Raw genomic sequence first — 23,815 nt, 5'->3', positions numbered from 1 at the left:
AACCCACCACAGGCTGGTGGGGAGGGAAATCAAGGACCTTGGTTTCAAACAATTTAACTTTTTGTTGTATTTTATTTTTTAACTGCATAAGGTATACCAGGAAACCCCCAAAACAGAAGAGAAAGCTCCCAAAGCCAGGGACTGAGATAAAATACAATCTTTGTCCTCAAAACAACACTTCCCACCTCTGTTTTAGCAGCTCTGCAGTGCCAGGACACTGAAGAAGGAACTGGGTTGGGTTCAGAAATCAAACAACGGATCAGTGATTTTCATGTGCTGCCCCAAGATCAGGTTTAATCTCACATGAATTAGAAACTCTCTAAAACATCATTTTTTATCTGTCCTCTTTGAGCACACATTCAGGCCAAGTCTTTCCAAAGCCAGGCCAGCATGGCACAAATCCATTGTCACAACACTGTCAGCTCCTTCCTCACAGCCCTCAGGCTCAAAGAAATCCCTCTAAGCCACTTAAAGTGTCCTTCTGATTAGAGCTAAATGGGAATTTTTCGATTAAACCTGTTCTAAAGAGCAAAGCCCAGCTCCTGAGCACTGGAATGCTTCACCAAAACGCAGTGGTTTGGCCCCAAGTGCTGCTGCAAGCTTTTAGCAGCTCCACCAGGGATTTTGGGGCTGGCTTCAAAAGGGCTGTTACCTGGAATGACCACATGAAATATGGGAAAAGCAGATTTCAGACTGCTCTGAAGCACTGCCAGCATCTCCCTCCTCTCTGCTGGCTCAGGGGCTCTGCAGTTTTCATTTTCTGACACAAATGCTTGATGGCCTCAGCAAAAATAAAATCAAAATCTGCTTTTATTAATAAATAACAAAATATTTCTTAAAGTTAAAAAATTAAAAAATATTTATTAATAAATAAAATATTTGTTAAATAAAATAATAAAATATTATTAATTAATAACAAAAGCTCAGAATGTTTAATAAAATCCAATAGTTTTGTTTCCAAGCAGGCTTTTAGGGTCAGCCTTAATGTGGAGTTTAGGAACACAGATCCCCTGTGCTGGGGGCTGAATTCCAACCCAGACAAAAAGGGTGACACCCAGGAAAAAGGCATTAATGGTTGTTGTGTTTGAACCTTTTTTGTTATGATTAAATGTGTGAGATGGTAGGTTTTGTTTGGATTTAGATGTTTATTAGGTTTTATTTATATTACAGTTTTATAAACTGTGAGTTTTATAGTATTTGATGTCAATAAAGTAAAAAATTGAGTTGTATTTTTATAAGGCTTTTTTAAGGATAAACTGTTTAATTAAGAAATTATACTTAAATTATTTTTATTTTTAACTTAATAACTAATTGCTTATGGTTTGTAATGTGGACTTTTTAATTTAAATAACAATACTACTTAAACTTATGAAGAAGGATTAGCTTCTGTTATAAAGTTTTCATTTTGTTTTATATACATTATTATATTTTAAAACTTTACATTTTCTACTATGTGATATTCTATACTTCTATTTAAACACCACACTTTTAATTTTAGTTTTATTATTTAATTTTGGAAGCTTTCTTTAGAGTTTTAGGTTAAATGTAGCGTTAGCGTGTGTCAGTATAGAAAGTCTAAAATTCTCAGCAATCAGGGTTCCAACAAATAGGAACAATATTCGCAGGTTGGGCTGTCTGGTTTGGCTTTATTATTGGTCAGACCCAGACTGCCAACTGGGTTTAATGATATTTAATATTTTTTACAACAGTTGAAGAATATCTCCATGAACACAACACCCTGCAGGAAATGATCAGCAGAAATAATGCAACTTTCCAGCCTTTCCTGATTTACTTTTTTGCCTTTCTGTTGTCAAAAACTTCAAAATGATCCTCGCTTTTCTCCTTTTTAAATAAATCAGGGAGACAGGCAGAGAGTCTGTATTTCAGGGTCAAATTATGTCATCACAGGATTTCTTTAATGTTGAGGAAAGACTGATAACTGAGATATCCAATTAGAGAGAGGGAAGTTTATCCTATATCTGTGCTTTGCTTATCAGTCCCCTTGGAATCATAGATTTATAAAGGTTGGGAAAAATCATTGAGTCCAATAAAAAACCAGGAGGGATTTGAGAGTTTCCTGGATCCAGGGTTAAAAAAGGCAATAAGGTCTTGATATATATATATAAATATGAATAAAGTCTGATATATAAATAAAGGCAATAAAGATAGAATGACAGCACAAATGCCTCTTTCAGTGTTATCCTCACTCTCAGCTCCCCCAGTCCCCAGGATCTGGCCACAAATCCCACATGCCAGGCCAGGGAATCCTTTCCTGATGGAAATGGAAACCCCAAACCCTCAAACCCTGACTGGAGCACCCCACAGGGGCCACCTCCACCCCTTTATTCCCATTTATTCCCATCTGCGGCCGCTCTGGGGACCCTGCACAGAGGGAAAACCAAACATTAATGGCACATTGTCTGCCCTTTGTGCTCCCCATGCCCAATCCTAATGCACCTCACTCCCTGCCTAAAAAAATATTGACACCTCTGCAATTAATTTGTTTTCAGATAATGCAGCTCTGTCTCCCTGTGCCACGTGTGGGCAGGAGGGGATTTTGTTTGCACTGCCCGCAGATAAGGGAGCACTCCAGCTGGCATCTGCAGAAATGCTTATCTGACACCCTTTTAAAAGCCAAAAGCACTTTCTAAGGTCAGTCTTTCACCAAACTCTAGGCCAATTTCTTTTCTGTGGGTTTGCCACAGCATGACAAAACACAGTTTAAGGCTTTTCCTGGCAAAGAACTCGGCTGTTTGCAGCACTGCTCACATGAACATCAGTGGGTGATGAACAGCAGAGAGGATCAGCTGGATTTTGGGAAGGAATTCCTGCCTGGGAGGGTGGGGAGGGCTGGGATTCCCAGATTTGCTGTGGCTGCCCCTGGATCCCTGCAGTGCCAAGGCCAGGCTGGACACCCTGGGACAGTGGGAGGTGTCCCTGCCATGGCTGGGTGGAACTGGGTGGGATTTAAGGTCCTCTCCAGCCCAGCCCACCCTGTGATTCCGCTCCCTTTTGTGTCCCTGTGATCCCTTTCCTGTCCCAGGCCACTCCTGCAATAGTTTAAGCTGATCCCTCACACAGGCCCCTCTTAACACACCTTAAACCTGGCTTTGGCTCAGCTCCACACATGTCTGGGAGATAAGGGGAGGTGGAGAGGCAAAGGAGCCTGGGACTCCCAGATAAGGTGCATATTTAGCTACCTAAGTACCCTGAGGTGATAAAACAGCCTGGAATAGGCTCTGCAGCCAATGCACTTCATACAAGACCTGACTGCGGCTTCCCAAATTCTGTGTTACATTTACCCAGAGGCTTTCAGTTCTTTTTGCTCGCTCAGGAAAATCCAAGAGCACAAATCCCGAAAGCCTGAGCACCCTCAGCAGCCACTCCATTGTCCCCAGTGCCAGAGCAGAACAATCCAGAAGAAAGGTGAGACAGTGGTGGTGCCTTGTGCAGGCTGCCCTGGAGCAGAGGCTGGGCAGAGTTCCAGAATAAAGCAGGGATTTATTCAAAGGATCTCCTCCATGGATCCACCTTGGGCAGCACAAGAACCCGTCGCCATTATATTGCAAATATCACACGTTGTTGTCTCCTTATTGCAAGAATTTCATACCTGCTTGATGTTTCTTGCAGGCAGCTCCTCAGAGCACTGATTTTTCTTTCTTCTCCCAGCAGCCAATTGACTCCAGTTCCCCTCTCAACCAGGTAATTCACTATTTTATAACACTCCTCTCACTGGCTACAGCTGTGGCCAGGTAAAGTCAGGCCTGTTCCTAATCTCTAATAATTGGCTCAGCTGCAACTCCTTAGGGGTAAGATTACTTTCTATACTACCTTTATTTACTTATATTCTATCCCCCTGCAAGAGCCCAGCCAGGGCTGCACCCAAGATGAACCAAAATGGCCCCAAAATGCACGGCCGGGCACGGGCTCTGTCCCTGGGATCAGCTCTGCTCCATTTGCACCTTGCAGTTCATTGTCCCATTGCAGCTTTAGCCCCTGCAGTCCCACCCTGCTTGTTTTTCTCTCTCCAGCCCACGGGGTTTGTGCTCTGGGGCTGAGATTTGGGTCATTTGTCCTTGGTGCCCAGCTGGAGCAGGAATTGTTTTGTCTCCCTGCTCTGTGCACAGAGCTCAGCATCCCCTGAATGTGAACCCAGCCCCACACACTAAAGCAGCACAGGGTGTGAAAATAGAAAAGCCAAACCTGAGGCATCAGTGGCACGAGAGAGATAAGTGTGCAGCAGATCAAAGAGCCCATGAGGGGACAAGGGCAGCTCTCCCTGGGAACATTCCCCCTGCAGCCCTGGCAGATAACCTGCCTGGCAAACTGAGGGGGGATTATTTGCCCTGGGATGAAGTCATGCAGCAGGATGAACATGGTTTGTGTCAGCATCAGCCACTCAGGCTCCAGCCTCGCTCCACGTGGGGCTTTTTCCCCCCCAAAATGTATTTATGTTGGCCTGTGCACGGAATATCCCACCTCAGGGCTGAGTCTCACATCCCACAGGGCTCTAGGAACGAGTGCTGCACCAGCACACAGTGGGACTGTAAAAGATCCCACAGAAAAACACCTGGGAATTGTGTCCAGCCCTCACTCAAAATTTCCGTCACAGAACAGCAGGAGGGAGTTTCTGTGCCAGCCACAAAAAGTGGGACGGGCTGGAATTCCAGGATTCCAGGAGCCAAACCTGGCACCAGTGTGCAGGGACATCACTCCCAGGATGCTGCTGAGCAGTGAAAATCTTCTGGCCAAAAAAATTGGCATTTTTTCTTCTCTAAATTTTACCTTCTGTGGCCAAAAGAGGAAAGTATCTGTGCTCCTCTTTGAAATCCACAATCACACACACAGTTGGCCAAGCCTCACCTGGATGCTGGCCAGTGCTTACACATTTTCTTGTTGCTGGCACACACAGCCACCTTACAAACAGATCTGTTTTACTGAAAAACCCAGATGTGTTTAGCTGAAAGTTAAAAAAAGAAAAATTATAAAAAAAATAAATCTCAATGACTGAAAAAGATGGGAAAATCCAGGGGGGGTTGTGGTTTCTCAAGCTTTGCAAGCTATTTATTTCTGGGAATCACAAACCTCGTTTCATTTTATGAATCAGATGCTCCTTAAAGTTACAGCCCTCTTGTCTCCTCTTTTCCCCTCTCCTCGTTCCCAGTGGTTAAATAAAGAACAAAACAATGCCATATTTAGGGTATTTATATATAGAAGAGGCTCCATGAAGAACAAAAGGACTGTTCCAGAGGAATATTGGCACCAGCATGCACATATTCCACTTGGGAATATACCCCTGCCATACACATCCAGGTTAAACCTCTTCAGAACATGCTCACAACACAATAAACAATAAACAATTAACAATAAATAATAAATAATAAATAATAGTACATAATAAAAACAGAGCATTTTCCTGCACTCTTCCTATTGGATTCCACTCAAGCAGGGTTTTTCCAGCTCATTTTTACACCAGCCCGTGCAAACTGGCATTTTCCTTTTCTCCCTCACTGCAGCTCTTGTGGAAGTTCTTGCCCCAAATTTCAGTGATTTGTGCCCAGGATTTCTCCTGCAGTGTCAAAGCTTGGGGTAAGCACAAAGCCAAGGCTCAGGGGAAGGGGAACAATGGAGAATGAGACAAGAAGAACACAAAGATTGGGCACAGAACATTCCCAGCCCACAGGATCTCTGTGGTGACATTAAACCCTCTCATCCCAGGACTCTGCTGTGCCCTGACCCCATTCTGTTCTGGTTCTGATCTCTGGCTCTGATCCCCGAGGTGAAAACACATTTCTGCGTCCTGCAGGGACCAACCTTGCCATGCATGATGGATAAAAGTGACTTTCAAAGGGATGTGCAGCACAGGAACATCAAAAATAACGTTAAAAATCTGGGTTTGAGGGGAAATTTTGAGAAGCAATGGCTACAGTGCAAATTCCTGGTTTAGAGGAAGGTGTCCGTGGCAGGGGCTGGAATTAGGGGATCTCTGGGGTCCCTTCCAAACCAAACCCTCCTGGGATTCTGGGATAAATTTGTGTGCAATGCACAGACACAGAGCAATGCACAAATACACCAGTGAACCACCAAAATGCTGCCTTTGATCTCCCTAAAAATAAACTAAAAGTATTAAATCAACCCGATTTTTGTTTGAATTCAGAAGTTCATGAAGAAAAGGACATATATCAGCTGAGGGTGATGAATCCAGCTTTTCCAGCCACAGCTCCCTGACCTCTCTGTCCCTCCCAGGCTGCTCTGAGGTGCCCTTGACTCCATCCACACTGGGGAAAGGATTCCAGCAGTGGAGAGCCTGAGCTGCCTCCTGGGGACACATCCAGCTGTGGGACATGGGCATCCACAGCCTCCTGTCACCTGCCTGAAGCTGGCCCTGCAGCTGCAGCACCCAGAGATATAACATTTTATATTATAATTATTATTATTATTTTAAATGTATATAATACAATATATATTATATTATACAATACTATATTATTATGTATTATATATTATATATTTCTATTATATTTCAAAATATTCTTTTCAATTTTATATTAAAAATCATGTGTGTATATAATATTTCTACATTATAAATACAATATTATATATTAATAGAATAGAAATTATATATGTTTATATTATATTTCTATATTATATATTATTTCTGTAATATAGAAATATAATATACTAGTATGTATTTATATAATCTTTACTATATTTTATATTATTTTATAAATTTTTATTTTTATTATATTTTATATTAAATATTTTCTATTATTTTAATAATATTTATATTTTATATTTTATTTTATTAGCAATATTTTATATATTTATATAATATTTTTATTCTTATATAATATAAATAATTATTTCTTTCTAAAGCACAAGTAGGGCTTGTTGGGCTTTTTTTTTTAAATAAAAAAGCTAAGTGAGAGCAGCAGAGCAGGACCATGGAATGTGATCCCAGGGCAGAGTTAAAGGAAGGATGCTCAGGGCAGGCAGTGCTACCCACCCAGCAGCACTTTCCTTCAGACTGATTTCCAAATCTGACTTTTTGCCCATTTCTCTTAGGGAAAGCAGCAAAAAGAACACACAATAATTATTGTGTTATCTATCCCTTTCACAGAAATCATCATCTGGCATTCCCATTCACACTTGGCCCATCTGTTTTTCTACAAATTATGGAGGGAAAAGGGCTGAGTGGGTGGATATTTGTAAAAACAGGATCCTCAAATGAAATCTGTAAATGAAGAGCACCTTGCACTCATGGGTGGTGATAAAGACATAGCAACAGCAGGCCCAGGAATTCGCATCAGGTTTTTTCCTGATTTTATGGCCCAAACTGTTCCCAAGGGAAGTGTTTCCCCAGAGGGAGGATGATGAGGGAGGACAGCCAGGTACTTCATCTCTCACCCTGCAGCTTGAAAACTGCCACAGATGAGCTTGGCTTGCACAGAAAGAAAAGCAACAAAATTAATTTCATAATTCATTTTTCAACTTGTATAGGGAGAAGGCGACGCGAGAGTCACACAATCCAGTCCCCAGGACATTCCCTGCATGCAAGGAGCAGCAAACACAAAGAACCAGAATGTGAGGTAATTTCCCTCCTGCATTTCACAACATGCAACTGAAGTGTGATTAAATGTCTTTTTTGGTTACAAAATCATAATTATTACAACTACAAAATCAACTATTAACGAGAACATCTCCCTTTCTTTTCACCTTTTCACATCCTTTGTGTGTATTTCAGCTGGTTAAGTTGTGGGGTGTTTTTTGGAAGGGGAGCAAAAAAACCACCAAATCCCTTGCCAGAAAGAAAAAATGGGTAAAAAGATTCCCAAATGTATTTTGTTTTAAAAAGTGAGGCAATCCTGAGTGGCCCAGACAGTGAAACTCCAGCCCAGCTCTGCTCTCTGTGGGCTCTGACCACCAAGGAGGTGTTGTTTAACCCCACAAATTTCAGAAACCCCAAACTAGGTGGGAGCAGCACAAAATCCCCATTTTCTCACCTCATTCATTAATTCTCCAAACTGCTGGAGAGCCCAACAGCCCCCAAATCCCAGAGCAGCAGGAAACTTCCCTCCCCAGAGCCCCTCAGAATCACCCAACAGGGCTGGAACCCCCTGAAACCCCAGCACAGAGCTGCTCTTCCAAAGCAAACTCCAGGACTCCACAGCAGCACCTTCACAAGGGGAGATAAAACCACATTTTAGGCTGTTCCATTAGAGGGCATCCTACAACATCCTTTTGTGGTCAGAGGCTTCTCCTCATTCATATCCTCTGCAATAATTCACGGAAGGTTTTCCGTAAGAGCCAGGAACATTCACACTCCCAGGATGTACACATCCCTTGTAATTGCATTTATCGCATTAATAGATGAATTTTCTGGTTCAGTTGGGTGTCTGTTTCCCTCCCCTCACCAGGAGAGGTGGATTTTCAATGTTTTTCCACAATGTGAGATGTGAATAAGCACCACAAAACTGATTCCAAACCTCAGGACAGCCACACATCACACTTGAGAACAGCAAGGCACTGAAAAGGTGAGCAGGTTTGATCAGGTGTTTTGAAATTAGAGATAGAAGTGAATATTCTCAAAAACTGCCCAAGACAGAAGCTCCACTGCCAAAATACAACGTGGGGAGTGCTCAGAGCCTGCAGCAGGAGCCAAACCTGAGCTCCAGGACACAGGGAGATACGGTGCAAACAGCCACTGCTCCCACCCACCTACCCCATCTTTTTAAAAATCTTTAAAAAATCTTTTCAGGCAGTTTATTAATACAGGTACAGAGAGACAGACACAGTTTACGACCCTGAAAATCAGCAAGAAGCCCCAGGGCAGTAAAATCTGCTTGTAGTGATAAATATTTCCCCGACTGGGCTGTGACACGGATGAAGTACCTGTAGGTGCCCTGAAATCACTGCACAGACTGAAGGCACCAGAGGACCCAAAGGTAATAATATTGCAAATTAAGAAGTCTGGGCTAAGAAACAGGAGTTGACACGATAACATGAAAACATCACTGCGAGACAGATAACTCCGTCACAATAAATTACCATCCTATCTGACTTAAAAAGCAGAATGGAAAAGTGCTCCTGTCACACCACATGACAAATGAACTTCTGCCTGCTGAAATGCAAGATTAATGAAGGCACAGAAGAGACATGAAAGGACTTACGAGGATCCTGGGCTCGCTGTTGGCGGGGGACCTGGAAAAGTGACAGAAGAAAAACAGCAGGATGAGTTACGGCGAGGTAGCAAGCAGGAAGCTTTTGAAAAGCTTTTAAAAGATAAAAGCACCAGTCTGTGGTGCTGCCTGTGGTTTATGGAGTTGAACAGAGGAGTGGCAGCCCCTCAGCACCAAAGAAAAGGCTGTATTGGCTGCAGAACATGACACGAGGACAATAAACAGGTGAGCAGCTCACCCTCCCCTTGAAACTGCCTTAGGAGAACACTTTATGATTAATTTCTTATCAGAAATCAGAAAACACGGGAGATTTATGAAAAAAAAAAAAGAAGATGAAACTCATCACATCCATCATTCCTTGTGTGTTATTTGTCCAGCTCCAAAGAGGATTAACCAGGACTGTGTGCAAATATCTTCATCTCAGTGAATTATTTCCCCCTGACCGTGGAGGAGGAGGGGGAGAAGACACACAAAACCTGTTTCTTGTTTGGAATCTTCAGAGTGGTGAGACCAGCTTTGAAGGCAGTTATCTCAGTATAAACTTGGGAGAATGAGTGCTTATTTTCCCTGACAGGTATATATGGAGCTCATCTCAGGCCCTCAGCCTGCAGTGCCAGCTGAGGTTTCTCACTCACCAGACACAGAGGTCACTCAGAAAAAAGGAGTTTTTCTCCTCTGGTCTGAATCTGCCCAGGTACCCCATTAATGGGGGCTCAGCCTGGAGCAAAGGAGGCTCAGGGGGGCTCTACACAAATCCTGCCAGGAGAGGACAGACAGGGAGGGTCGGCCTCTGCTCCAGGGAACAGGGACAGGAGGAGAGGAAACAGCTTCAAGCTGTTCCAAAGGAGGTTTGCATTGAATATTGGGAAAATTTCTCCTCCAAAAGTGTTGGAATAGTCTACTCAAGGCAATCACCCTCCCTACAACTGTTCAAAAAACATGGATGTGGCACCTGGGACATGGTTTAGTGGTGAAGTGGTGGCAGTGCTGGGTTCTAGTTGGACTGGATGACCTTGAAGGCCTTTTCCAACGTGAACATTCCATGATTCTATGAAAATACAGCTGTTCCTACATGCCCATGGAGCCAATTATTTAGGAGACCTGTGGATGGGGTTAAAAGGGCAGAGATCCCAGCCCTGCAGGACAGATGGCAGGGTCCAAGTCTCTCTTCTCAGGGGTGTCCCACGGCTCCTCAGCTACCCAGGAGCTCTATCCAAGCTCCATCCAAGGCATGTTTCTGAACTGCCATCCTAACACCCTCTCTGAGAAGCCCATTTTGAGTCAGCTCATGGATTCCTGGGCTCTCTGCATAACCCAAGCTCAATAAGTTTAACAAACTCGGCTTTTCCAACCTCAACAACCCCACGCTGCCGCCGCGCCGCCTTCCCCGTGCCAAGCCCCTTCCCCTAAGCAGGAGCCGCGTCAGTTCACGGGGAGCAGACTCACCGAACTTGACGAAGAGCACGCCGGTGGTGGACACGGTCCTCCTGCCGTTGGTGGCCACGCACTGGAAGTAGCCGGTGTCGGTGGTGTCCAGGTTGCGGATGCGCAGGCGGGAGCCGTACGGGGTGGCGCGGAAGGAGATCCTGCGCGGCTCCTGCACCACGGGCGCGTCGTTCTTCAGCCACCGCACCGTGGGAGGGGGGTTCCCCGACACCTTGCAGTGCAGCTCTGCCGTCTGCCCCAGCGTGGTGGTGATGTTGTTCATGGGCTCGTCCAGCGTCAGGAAGTAATCTGGGGTTGGGGAGAAAAGAAGGGGGATGAAGGGTTCCAGAGCAGGGATGGCGTTGTGGAGAAAGCTCCTGCTGGTCTTTGGAAGTGACACAGAGGAGGTGGAATGTCACAGACATCTTTTATGGAAAATCCTTTCCTTAGGATTTTTCCTCCTGAGAAGCTGAGAGGCCTCAGGAACAAAATGCAAACAATGGTTATCTGCTGCTGTGGGATGCATCTGTGATTGGTCTCATGTGGTTGTTTCTAATTGATGGCCAAGCACAGCCCAGCTGGCTCAGACTCTCTGTCCGACACACAAGCCTTTGTTATCATTCTTTCTTTTTCTATTCTTAGCCAGCCTTCTGATGAAATCCTTTCTTCTACTCTTTTAGTATAGTTTTAATGTGAGCACGGTCACAGTGGATAGCAGGGTTCCCTCTGCTGTTTCAACATCTCCTACTTGGCTTAATTTAGCACATAGAAAAAAACACTGCTGCTGTTTTTTCTTTTCTTTTTCCTAACCAAAACACAGGAAAAACATCTCAGCACTCCAGTTGTTCATTTTGATGCCGACCTGCCTCTGCTCATTCCAGAACCCACCAAATGTAGGAACATATGAAAGGAATCATTCAGAAGTGCAAATCCTGTGACCCAGAACAGCTGTGGCTGTCCCTGGATCCCTGGCAGTGCCCAAGGACAGGGTTTGGAGCAGCCTGGGATAGTGGAAGGTGTCCCTGACATGGCAGGGGTGGCACTGGATGAGATTTAAGGTCTCTTCCAACCCAAACCATTCCAGGATTCTGTGATCCTGTTTCCAAGCCATTCTTAGTGACCCTCAGGCTGAGCAGATGGCGTGTAATCCATGATTTTGTAAGCACCAGCTGCAGAGATGAGGAATAAGGATCATATCTGGGAAAGGAGACTTTATTCTCACTCAGTGTTTCCATGGCTAAGAGTACTGAAGATTACCTCCACTCTGAAATAGGGTTCATGATTGAAAAATCAAATGAAATTAAAATTATGAAGATGAATCTCTTCTAACCCATTTCTGAGCACTGCCTTCTCTCCAGGGCTATTTCACTGGGCATCCCTCAGGAAGAGGCCATTCCTCATTCCCTGTACTCACCACTTCATTAAATCCTTTCAAGATGGGTTGGGGATGGGGAATGGAATCTCCATGTCAGAGGTTCAAAGCTAACGGTGGCCACCATCAGCTGCTGGCTGTCCCAGCAGGGTGACCAAGGAATGGGAAATCCCAATTGCATCTGGCTCCTGAACTCTCAGAGCCAAACCAGGAGGTCAAGAAAAGCCAGAATCAGGCAGTGAACTTGGAATCACAGAATTATTTGGGTTGGAAGGTACCTTGGAGTTAACCCATTTCCACCCCCTGGCATGGCAGGGACAACTTCCAGTATCCCAGGTAGCTCCAAGCCCTGTCCCACCTGGCCTTGGACACTTCCATCCCCAAACTGGTGCTTTGCTGCTTGTGCTCCATCATTCTCAAGTCCACCTGCAGCTCACTCCAGCAAGAAACCTTCCTGAAAGTGTGAAAAACCCCTCCAGCACGTTCCAAACCAGCTCAGCCACCCAGCCTGCCTAAGTAAGCCACTTCCCTAATTATTCCTGTAATCTTGGCTTGCCCAGCTCCTCCCTTCATTATGGGTTGTGGGGAGCAGTATCTCCTGCCTTTGTTTTTAATCTGTTTAGTACACAGCTTACCCTGTGTTTGCACAGCACTTTGAACAAAGCCTCCCTATCCTCACCTGGTCCCAGGAGCCATTTGGGACAAACATTTGGCACCCAGGCCCTGCCCACAGATATTTTTTTTTCCACGTGTATTTTTTCAATTAAGTCCTAATGTGCAGGTGTGAAACTGTGCTTCTCTCAGGGAGGAAGGGACAGGATGAGAGGGAACGGCCTCAAGTTGTACCAGGGGAGGTTTAGATTGGGAATCAGGGAAAAAATCTCATGGGAAGAGCTGTAAAGCATTTAAGCAAGGTGCCCAGAGCAGTGGTGGAGTCACCATCCCTGGAAATGTTCAAAAAACATGTGGAGTGGCACTTGGGGATGTGGTTTAGTGGTGAACATGGTGCTGGTTGGACTTGGTGATCTTAAAGGCCTTTTCCAACGTGAACATTCCATGATTCTATGAAAATACAGCTGTTCTGGCACTCTCATAGATCCAGTTATTTAGGAAACCTGTGGATGGGTTAAAAGAGCAGAGATCCCAGCCCTGCAGGGTCCAAAGTCCCTCAGGGGTGTCCCTTGGCTCCTCATCTCCCCAGGACCATTTCTCCAAGCTCCATCCAAGGCACATTTCTGCCCTGCCATCCTGACACCCTCTCTGGGAAGCAGGGCTCCAGCCAGCCCATGGATTCCTGGGCTCTCTGCACAATCTGGGTTTAATAAAGCCCCACGAATGGCCTGGGACCAGAGAACCACAGTTAATTACCCAGTGTGGCGTTTCTGAACCACAGCCATTTATTTAATTCCTGATAATGCTCCTTCAGCCATCTCCAGCCCAACAGGGAGGGAAGCAGCCCTGGATGGGCTGCCTGACAAGCAGCACAGTGAACAGGATGGGTTAAAGCTCCTGAGGAATACAGTAGAGGCAAATAAAATAGTGAGGATGTAGGGCATGTTTCCAAAGGCTGGAAAAGGATTTTGAGGTACCAACAGAAATTATAATCAGTGAAAAAGTGTGGCTGAACTTCTCTGTAAATAGCAACACAAGTGGCCTCAGGAGCTTCTGACTCCTCTGATTGTTCTCCACCTTCCTCCAGGAGCTACTGCAGAAAAACTAAAACAAATTAATCTCCTAAATTCACCCTAGATTAGTACTCAAATCTGTACATTTAGCATCTGAATCATAAACCAGATCAAGCAGCTCACCTGAGATGAGATTTAAACAGGGAAGGTTTGAAGCCATTGGGAGCTCTGGGAGATGTTTCTCACATATTAAGCTGTTTTGGAACTGAAAATGAACTCCCCAAAAACCCTGGATTTCTGCTGAGGCACAAAATATTATGAGCATCCCTTCCCTGGCATGCACCAAACTCCTCCACTGCTGCCCTTGCCTGGTGTGGAGGGGTTAGAGAGAAGCCCAGTTGTATTTTTATTGTCTCTCTCGCCTTCCAAAGCCCATCAAAAGGAGAAATTCTTCCCTGTGACAGGGGTGAGGCCCTGGCATGGTTTTCCCAAAGAAGCTGTGGCCACCCCTGGATCCCTGGCAGTGCCCAAGGCCAGGTTGGAGCAGTCTGGGACAGTGGGAGGTGTCCCATGGCAGGGGTGGGATGAGATGGGATTTAAGGTCCCTTCCAATGAATAATTCATCTGCCCCTCTCCAGCCATCCAGGAGCCCTCCAGCTGGATTGACTCCCTCTGACCTAAAGGACAATTTCTTAGAAGAAAGTATGGGTTTTGTGCACTGGGAATGATCCAGTCTGGTGGCACTGGCCTTTGGAAAGTCTGAGTTTAATCCTGGCTCGGAGCAGCCCCGGGTGAATCAGCCCAGTTGTGATTTTTAGAAGAGCCAAAGGGAAGTAGACACCCAAAGCCAATCAAAGCTCACATGGGATTTGTGCAACTAAGGCCTTTTAAAAACAGCCTTAAACCTTTTGGCTCGATGTCTCCAGCCATAAAGTGAGGATAATAATCCCTCTTACATCATGGGGAGGCTGCTATGTACATTAATGAGATAATGCTCATAAAGCACTTTGAAGGTGAAAAGTGCTATGCTGGGATAAGCACTGTTATTATATTTTAAGTTAAATCTCAGGGTTTCGAGCACAGAACAAAAGCCTGTCCATATTTTAGAGTAGCACTCTATAAAAACATTTGGGAAACGTTTTAATTTCCAGAAGTACGGGAGAATAGCCTGAAAGAGTTCTAAATAAAATTTAGCCCACCTATAATTTAATAATAGTCAAATTGATTTTTTTTTTCATTTGTAAAAACAATTTACTGCTGGGCCTAGACCCCGAATGCCAAGTTTCAGCCCACAGAGAGGGTTTTTTTTTAATGGCTGAGTTATAAACCCTTGAAAAATGCTGACAGCCCCTTTACTAGAGCAGCACTAGCGGGTGCCCTATAATGAACTTTTAAATGACTTGAGATAATATCTGGAAAGCCAAGCCTGAAATATATTTCTGGGTTTGAGCCATTGCCAAGGCAAACACAACACATCATAAGTCATCCTCATGATTCTGAGCGCATAAATTGGAGACACTGCATATAAAACCCAAATATTAGGTATCCTTCATGGCCAGACTTTGGGCTGGTTTGATGTTACAGAACAGCAACAGCTGTGCAAGGACGAAATGTGGAGCGTTGCGTGTCTCCAAAGAAGAAAAGTGTCTGTATTTCCACAGCTCTGCCCTGACATTGTTAAATAGGAGCCTGCCCAGTCCTAATAAATCCTCCACTATTCTACTACTTTTAAGTGGAACCCAGGTGGCTTTCAAAATAAAAGCTCGTCCTGGCCGGCCAAGGAATGTTAATCTGCTCTGTGACCACATGGTTACTCTATCTTAAATTACCAAAGACACAGCTCAGAGCAGTAACACCCTCTTGGCTTGCAGGAGGGTTTTGCTGGCCACAGGGAGACCTTTCCCCCAGCACCGTGTGTGCTGCATGTTTCTGATTTCACAAGGTGTTTAAGGCACGATGGGGATGCAGGATTAGACCCTGGAAGGGTCATTTTATGAGAAGAGTTGTTGTTTCATTTATCCTTCTCTTTCTGCCCTTCTGATCTTTCGGAATATTCAAAGAAAAGCTAAAATTAAAATCTCTGCTCAAGCTTAAACCAGCTTTAATCCAGGTGCACAAGAAAGGCTGGTGAGCCAAGTTCCTTCCACTGCAGATGGGGAACAACACAGTTCTCTGCAAACATCTCCAGACCTTTCCTCAGGCATGTGGGGACACCTTTTCCACCTGCTGGCCCGGAGAAGTTGCTTAATTCTGGATTTGAAGATTCAAACCTGCACTGCAGCACAGAGAGCAGAACATGTCCTGGCTGGAGTAAGGCACTGGGACACCAACATTCCAGTGGTGATTGCATTTATGGAATCCTGGAATAGTCTGGGCTGGGAGGGACCCCAGCCATCAGCTCATTCCATGCCCTGCCATGGGCAGGGACCCTTCCACCAGACCAGGCTGATCAAATCCCATCCAGCCTGGGGGTGTTTAACAAAGCCTGGATGTGGCACTGGGTGCCAGGGTTTAGTTGGGGTGCTGGGGCTGGGTTGGACTCGATGATTTTTAAGGTCTCTTCAGTCATTCTGTGATTCTGTGAACCCGGCCTTGAATCATGCTTGTGAACTGAAAGGTTTGGCAGCTCCCTGGTTCTTTGTCACTGCACACACTGGAAAAATTCCCAAAAGTGTCTCAGGGAAAGCTGCATTTTCATTCATTCAGAGCCCTGGATCAGCCACGAGTCCAGTGTGGTGCCACACCTGGATGTGCTCCATGCCTCCAAACATCAACACCGCCACCGAGCCCACTCCACTGGGAATCTTCCATGAGGAATAATTCTCTTTGGAGAAGGTCAAACACACAGAGTCCACCCAGAAGATCCAGTCCAGACTGAAGATGCTGGAGGGGCATGCTCCATGGCTGCTCCATGACAAGGAAGGAAGCAGCAGGATTTCTGATGGAAATCACACACATTCCTTGGGAAAAGGATTCCCCATGGATTGCTGGATCTGCCCATCACTCACAGAGGAAGACAACTCCCCGTGGGTCTGATCACCAGACCTTGTTATTAACAGGGTAAAAGGAAAACTCCCACTTGGAATTTCACTTATTTTAAATGAATAAACAAGAGGAATGACAGTGGGAGGGAAGAGAGATGCTGCACTCAAGTCATGATCTGGTAACTCTTGAAGAATATCAGAGTTAAAGAAGTCCAGATAATCACGAGGAAATATCCAATGTCTGCAGTCTTGGGACAAAGGAAACCTTCTGCTGCCTCAGCTTGCCCAGCTTTACCTCCAGTGCGTTTCCCAGAGGTGTGCAGGAGTCAGTTTGGGATGCACTTGGAAGTTCTGTCCTGACTTTCCCTTCCCAGACTCCATCCAGAGGGTTCAGTGCCAGCCAGGATAACTCCAACTCCCTGACCCCAACCAGGCAGGCACAGCTCGAGGCCTGATGGCTTTCCAGATCTCCACGTGTGACTGTAACTGGGATTCCCAGAATTAATTTTGATATTCTGATAATTGGCAGCTCAGAGACGGCGCTGGGTTTGTGGAGGGAAGCCAGACTTCCACAAAATTATCTGGAACCTGAATCCCACTGCTTTTGGGTGGGAACTGGGCAACTCCCTGCCCTCCATGAACTCCTGGATGCATTTGAGAGTTGCTTCTGCCCCTCCTTTCACCAGACACCTCTGAGCTTTAAGGACAGATGTCTCAGAGGTCACTTTGAGGGGAAATGAAGCTTTTCTTTACTCAGGAACCAGTTTTATAGCCCAAGTAGGAAACCTCTAAACTTTATCACCAAAAAAAAAAAGTGATTTGGAATAGGTAAACAAATGTCCACATCCAGCTATAAAGCCAACTACTGAAAACCATCAAGAGATTTTGTTGTCACTTTAGAAGCTGCTCTGCAGTAAAGAGCCACAAAGAAAAACCCAATCATTAAAGGGAGGGTGGATGGAAAGGTATGTGCCTCAAGATTAATGCTGTGGAGTCAAAGAAAAGCTGTTATTTCTGACATTTTGACATAGCATCACTTTAGGATCTGGTTCTTATTAGCCCTTTCTGTGCCTTTTAAAGGTCTATTTTTTTTTTCAACCAAAAATGTCAGGAAATTTGGAACAGAAACGTACAATAAAACACGTCCCTTGACCCTCTGATCTATCAATCTTTCAAATAAACAAAGATAGCTGGATGAGCCAGGAAAAGGTTATTATATATAGTTACCTTATGTATAATGGTCAATATTCACTGCACACACCCAGATTATACAAAGAATTTGATGTAAGTGCAGTTTTTGTGAAAGATTTTTGCCCAGAAAGCCCAAAGTTACTCAGGGCGGTTTCATTTTCAGGCTGTGTTCTGTGACCTTCGAATTTCACACCCTGTATTATTTATAAATGAGACATTCAAGAAACACAAATTCTCAAATAAAAACGTGCACTCCGTCAGTGGAAAAGCAAACAAAAGGAGCTAATGTACTGTGGCTAAAAAAATTTTCAAACAAAGTAGCAGTAATTTACTGCCCTGCTACTAACGGGACCCCACAAATCGAATCAGAACCCTAAGCCCCACCAGGGGAGCCTGATTTACCCCATATCCCCCAGATAATAAAGGAAAATAGAAAGGTAAATTGTGCATGAATGTGAAAGCTGTAATTCTTCCCCTTTCAGCACAGGGATCAAATTCGCATCCAGTGATTTCAAAGGAGAATCTGGAATCTCTGAAGGACTGGGGCCAAAGGCAGGAGGCCTCGACCCACCTGGTTTTCCCCACGTTTGGGTGTGTTTATGTTGTTTGGGATGCAGTTTGCCTAAGAGTCAGATCCTCCCTGGGAGATGACTGAGATTTTCCCTCACAGAGCTCCCAGCCAGGTCCTTTCCCTGCCTGGGGGGATGTGCCAAGGTGGCAGCTTCAGCCTGGGTTTGTCGGTGAGGGTGAGCCAAAGGCTCCATGAGCAGCCTGGCTGCAGCCCTGATGTCCTGCAGACCTTCCACTGCCTGCATTTTCCCCCTGCTGTGCTGGAGCTGCCGTCCAGCCCTCCCAGGAATGTTCTGCCCACACCAGGATCTCCAGGAAGTTCAGGACATGCAGTCCCAAACACTGCACCTCTCCCACCCCTTCTCTGGACCCTCCACACTCATTTTGGGCTGTGCATCCCCAGCCCACTGATATCAAGCGATCCTTGATATGCCTTTGAATGTTCAGGATAAATCCCAGCTGAGTCTTCTGCCCAGCTCTCCAGGGAATGTTGGTTCCAGGCATTGGGAAGGGCTGTGGGTCTGGGCTCAGAGTCTGGGCTTGGTATGGTGGATGTCTGGAAATGGAAATGGTTCCAAAATATTTGCTTGCCAGAGCTGATAGGCCATGAAAGGAAAAGGGAAACAGGCAAAAACTCACAGCAATGGTTTTCTTTGGAAGCTGAAGGACCAAGGAAGAGATCTTGGGAGGAGGAGGAGGAACCAACAGAAGAAATGAGCTGCAGCGCAGGCACAGGCAGGACACGTCCCTGTGCTCTGGAGGAGGCTGCAGGTGGGAATGGGGCACTGGGGGACCCATTCCAGGGCAGCTGCATCACTCTCTTATCAGCCCTGCAGAATGAACAGCCACTGAAGCTGAATCCTACTCAGTTACAATAATATTCCAAAGCTGACCCTTTCCTGGCAAGGGCTCCAATATTATCTTTGCCTAAGGATGAAGAGATCCCAGACAATTCCTCCAGTGTGGCAGATGTAAATAGGCTCCCATTCCTATTCACGCCTATTGCTTTGTAAATAAACTGACGTGGGATGGAAGGAAGAAGGAGAAGCCTCTCCTCCCATGATCTGTTTCGTGGGATAGGAGCAGCTGAATGCAGGGCTCTTCACCTTTCTAAAGAAGGAAGAGAAGATGGGAAACTGGGAGCTGGAGCAGGAGCTGGTGGTGAGAGGGGACAGAAGGGGAGGAATTTTCAGGGAAGAGAAATCCAAGGAGAAATCACTGTGCAGGAGCACATAGATGAGGCTTTTCCAGCCTCTTGAACCACGATCCCACGGGAGATCTCCCACCTGGGGCTGCTCCAGGCTCCCCCCACCAAAGGGAATCTCAACCAAAAACCTGTGAGTAAAAAGCTCCACCATGCATACCACCCTGGAATGGGGCTTTTCCTACCACCACAGCCCCCTTTTTCCCCCAAACTTCACTTATTTCTCCTTATAGAATTAAATATTTATAGGATCGTATTTTCATTTCTCTTTCTCCCTCGTGGCATTCCCTCTGCACACCATGGTTTACTAGTAGGGAAAGAGAGAGAAATGCTCATAGCTAAATCTCTCCCATTTAAAAAGTGATTATTTTTTATTTTTATGCCCAGTTTGTTTGTTTTTTTAAGGTTTTGGTGAGAAACCACCTCCTCCCTCCCATCAATCGTTGCTTTCAACAGCTCTTCACGGGTGGCTGCGTCTCTTTTAAATTCATTTCCTGCTAAAAAGAATAAACAGGCAACTGTTTAATGCTGTCGATTTAGCTTATTTAATAGAAATTGAAACCTGAATGGGGCTCAGTTGTAAGATAATCACTGCAGAACTCAACCGGCGAGGGAAAGCACCAAATTAAGTCATTATTTCAAAATGCAGAATATTATTATCAAGCTGCTCCTCCTTCCCCAGCACGGGGCACAGGCTGGAGGAGGAGATGCTCATTTCCAAAAGGCAGCAGGTAGAGCTGGAGCCACTTAGAGTAGGCAGGGATTTAATTGGGAAATCTGCTTGGAAACCACTTTCATGTGGTGAACTTAACAGGCTTTAAAATGAGTTTTACTGTGACGCTGGAGTACTGCAACCTCCTGGAAGACAAGTGGATTTTGACTCCTTTTTTGGGGCTGGAAATGCAAGGTGTGGCTGGGGCTGTGTGTTCTGTCCCCATCTGTCAGTAGTGGGGCAGTTATCTCCATTCATTGGGCAGTTTTCTTTATTTCTTCCACAACCAATCCTCCCTCCAGGAGATCTCTGTTGTTCATGGGCCATTAATTATTAATTATCTTCTGTCCATGGCCAGTGAGTGTCCCTGCATGGCTGATCCAATCCCATCATCCCATGGGGAGATGCTCCGCCCAGGGGAGGGGCCAAGCATTCCTACCTGGGTACAATCTGAGGTTTGGGGCACCACAGCAGCCTTTGCCCCCTGCACTCCCAGAGGAATTCCAGGCCCATCTCCAGCAGCCCTGGAGCTGCAGAGGAAAACTCCCCCCTTGTGCAGGATCCCTGCTGCAGCAGAACCACAGCTGGCACTGCAGGAGGGCTGAGCCCCCATGGGATGGGACTGTGCCACCACCATGGGATGGGACTGTGCCACCACCATGGGATGGGACTGTGCCACCACCCTGACACACAGTGGGTGAGGATGAATTCTGACTCTGGCAGTGGTTTGTTCTTAGTTTGTTTGTACTATTGCATTTGTATTTTAATTTTCCTAATAAAACACAGTATTTTAATTTTCCTAATAAAAGAAAATGTTATTCCTATTCCCATATCTTTGCCTGAGAGCCCCTTAATTTCAAAATTTTAGTAATTCTGGAGGGAGGGCGTTTCCATTCTCAATTTCACAGGATGCTCCTGCCTTCCTTAGCAGACACCTGTCTGTTCAAGCCAAGACACTCTTTGAGATGCAAAACAAATGGGAACCGAGCCTCATTTTCCCCTCGGAGGTTTCCAGTGCTGCCCAAGGCTTGGCTTGGTCCAAGCTGCAGTTTCAGGCTTTGAGGGAATCAGCAGCAGCAGCTCCCACATGAAAGCCCGGGTGAGACAAGACAAAACCTGCGTGCCTCTGCTGGCAGAAGCCGCCCTTCTGACGAAGCTTTTCGGGCACCAAGGCTTTGTTTTAATCCCGTATGTAAATCCGAGCTGGGGCGTGGCAGCTGCCGGCGCTGTAAAGGCTAATGAGCCGCAGCAAAGGGCCGGTAATCCCCCAGGAATGCGGGGCTCAGCCCAAACCCTGCTAATTGCCACATTCCAGGTGGATTAGAAGCCGGGAAATTCATTTTACCTGTTCCTGACAATATCTGCAGCTCAGCAACAGGTGCCGTGGAGAGATGGTTCAATCACACAGTGCTTGGGCTCTCCTAAGTCAAAGTTTTGCCTTCTCTGGCATTTTCAAACTTTTCAGTTTGATTTTTCTAGGCCATTAATTATTTCCTGCTTTCTGAAACACCAAAGAAAGCTGCCAAAGAGGGAAGAATCATGGAAAGAGAGGAGGTTTAGATGGGATATCAGGAAAAATCCTTTCCTGGGAGGGTGGGCAGGCCCTGGCACAGGTGCCCAGAGCAGCTGTGGCTGCCCCTGGATCCCTGGAAATGTCCAAGGCCAGGCTGGGTGGGGCTTGGAGCACCTGGGACAGTGGGAGGTGTCAACTCCTTCCCTCAGAAATTTACTGGGATTTGGGAATTCTCTACTGATGACCGTAAGCTTTCCTCCCTTTCCCACCAGCAACATTCCCACCCTTTGACTTTCATCTTCCCCACTGTGTCCTGGATCACCACAAAGTCCTGCTCCTTCCCTGCTGGGAAGGCAGATGTGAAAGGATCAACCCAAATATTACATATTCTCCTCATCCTTAAGCACAGAAAACATATTTATACATAAACATCAAACATTATGAGCACATGTTCAAAAAAACAGTAACAAAACATACAAAAACAGTTGGGAAAACCATCTGGGGCAGAATTCCACTGTGGGAAATTTCCATCTTAGCAGTAAATGGTTGGCAAATGAAAAGTGGTCGACAAATTGCAGTGAGGGTGGCTAAGAGCATCCTCAAAGACGCACAGGTTTGACTCTGGAGCTGCAGCCACTGAAGGAATGAGGAAATCTCAGCAATGAGGGAATCTCATCCATTTGCCTTAAATTAGCAGCGCTTAATTTACAAAATTAAGGAGAGTTATAAACCTCTCATTTTTTTTACAATATATACCCCTTGGAGAGCTCCAAATTACACCTAATTACCACCTGCAAATGTATTTTTCATTATTAAAGCCTCAAAATTTCGTAATAAAACACATCAGAGCAAACTCAGTGCCTAATGCCTGTGAATTTTGAGTTCAAATCCAAAGATCCACCAGAAAAAGTGTGTGACAGAGCATCTTGAAATATTTTTGCCCTGTGGAATATTTTCCTGGTACAAGGAATGAACACAGCAATCTCCAGAAATCACAGAACCACAGGGAATTAAATGTCAAATGATCCCGAGGCAAATGAGGTTTATCTTGAATACTTCCTGACCCCCTTTGTTTGCTGCTTTGGTCAAGTCAAGAAAAATGGAGATTTTAAAATCTGAATTCAGGTGGTTTTGGGGTTTTTTTTTTGCCTGCTCACCTTTATCTAATTCACTTGAGATGTTCCATGAGGACGTGGGCATGAAATCAGCAACAAGCGAGGAATTCACTCCTGGAAGGGGAAAAGAGAAAAACCATGAGATGCTGTTAATATATGGATCCTATATCATCAGGAATCAAGTTGCTGTCATAGGAATAAAATGATTTGATGCTGCGTGCTGGCAGGCTGAGCCATCTGGGCAGCAGGAGCAGCCAAGGGGGAGAAGGCAGCGGGCCAGGGCTGGGGTTCATTTGGCAATGCTGATCCTTGTGAGGCCTCGTGCTAATTAAACAGCTGATGCCTTGTGCAGGCTGGGCAGAGTTCCAGAATAAAGCAGGGATTGATTCCAAGGATCTCCTCCATGGACCCACCTTGGGCAGCACCAGAGCCCAGCCAGGGCTGCACCCAAGATGAACCAAAATGGCCCCAAAATGCACGAGTGGGCACGGGCTCTGTCCCTGGGATCAGCTCTGCTCCATTTGCACCTTGCAGTTCATTGTCCCATTCCAGCTTTAGCCCTGCAGTCCCACCCTGCTTGTTTTTCTCTCTCCAGCCCACGGGGTTTGTGCTCCTGGGCTGAGATTTGGGTCATTTGTCCTTGGTGCCCAGCTGGAGCAGGAATTGTTTTGTCTCCCTGCTCTGTGCACAGAGCTCAGCATCCCTGAATGTGAACCCAGACCCACACACTGAAGCATCACAGAATGTGAAAACAGAAAAGATAAAACCTGATATGTGATTTATACACTGAAGTTAACAGGGCTGGAAGGACGGATCTGAACCCCAGCAGCAACTGCTCATTGCTGGGAGAATTCCTTCCTCTTCAGGAAAAAGCTGAATGGATTTAAGTCTTATACTTACTACTTGTACCTATATATTTATGGAT

The 23,815-nt window shown here is 45.6% G+C and overlaps 1 protein-coding gene across 1 annotated transcript in view; it reads right to left on the bottom strand.

The window, feature by feature from the left end:
• The window catches only part of ROR1 (receptor tyrosine kinase like orphan receptor 1), a 151,614-nt gene that overhangs the window by 25,731 nt on the left and 102,068 nt on the right, over nucleotides 1-23,815 (bottom strand). The window contains exons 2-4 of the mRNA XM_058808585.1: nucleotides 22,933-23,004; nucleotides 10,626-10,913; nucleotides 9,171-9,201 (exon numbers count right to left, since the gene is read on the bottom strand). Of these exons, the coding sequence (XP_058664568.1) occupies nucleotides 9,171-9,201; nucleotides 10,626-10,913; nucleotides 22,933-23,004 (391 nt within the window). The remainder of the gene's footprint in view (nucleotides 1-9,170; nucleotides 9,202-10,625; nucleotides 10,914-22,932; nucleotides 23,005-23,815) is intronic.

The sequence above is a fragment of the Ammospiza caudacuta genome, chromosome 7 (genome assembly GCF_027887145.1).
Source record: "Ammospiza caudacuta isolate bAmmCau1 chromosome 7, bAmmCau1.pri, whole genome shotgun sequence".
Lineage (NCBI taxonomy): Eukaryota > Metazoa > Chordata > Aves > Passeriformes > Passerellidae > Ammospiza > Ammospiza caudacuta.
Note: the sequence above shows the minus strand (reverse complement) of the source record. Positions and strands in the feature narration are given on the sequence as shown.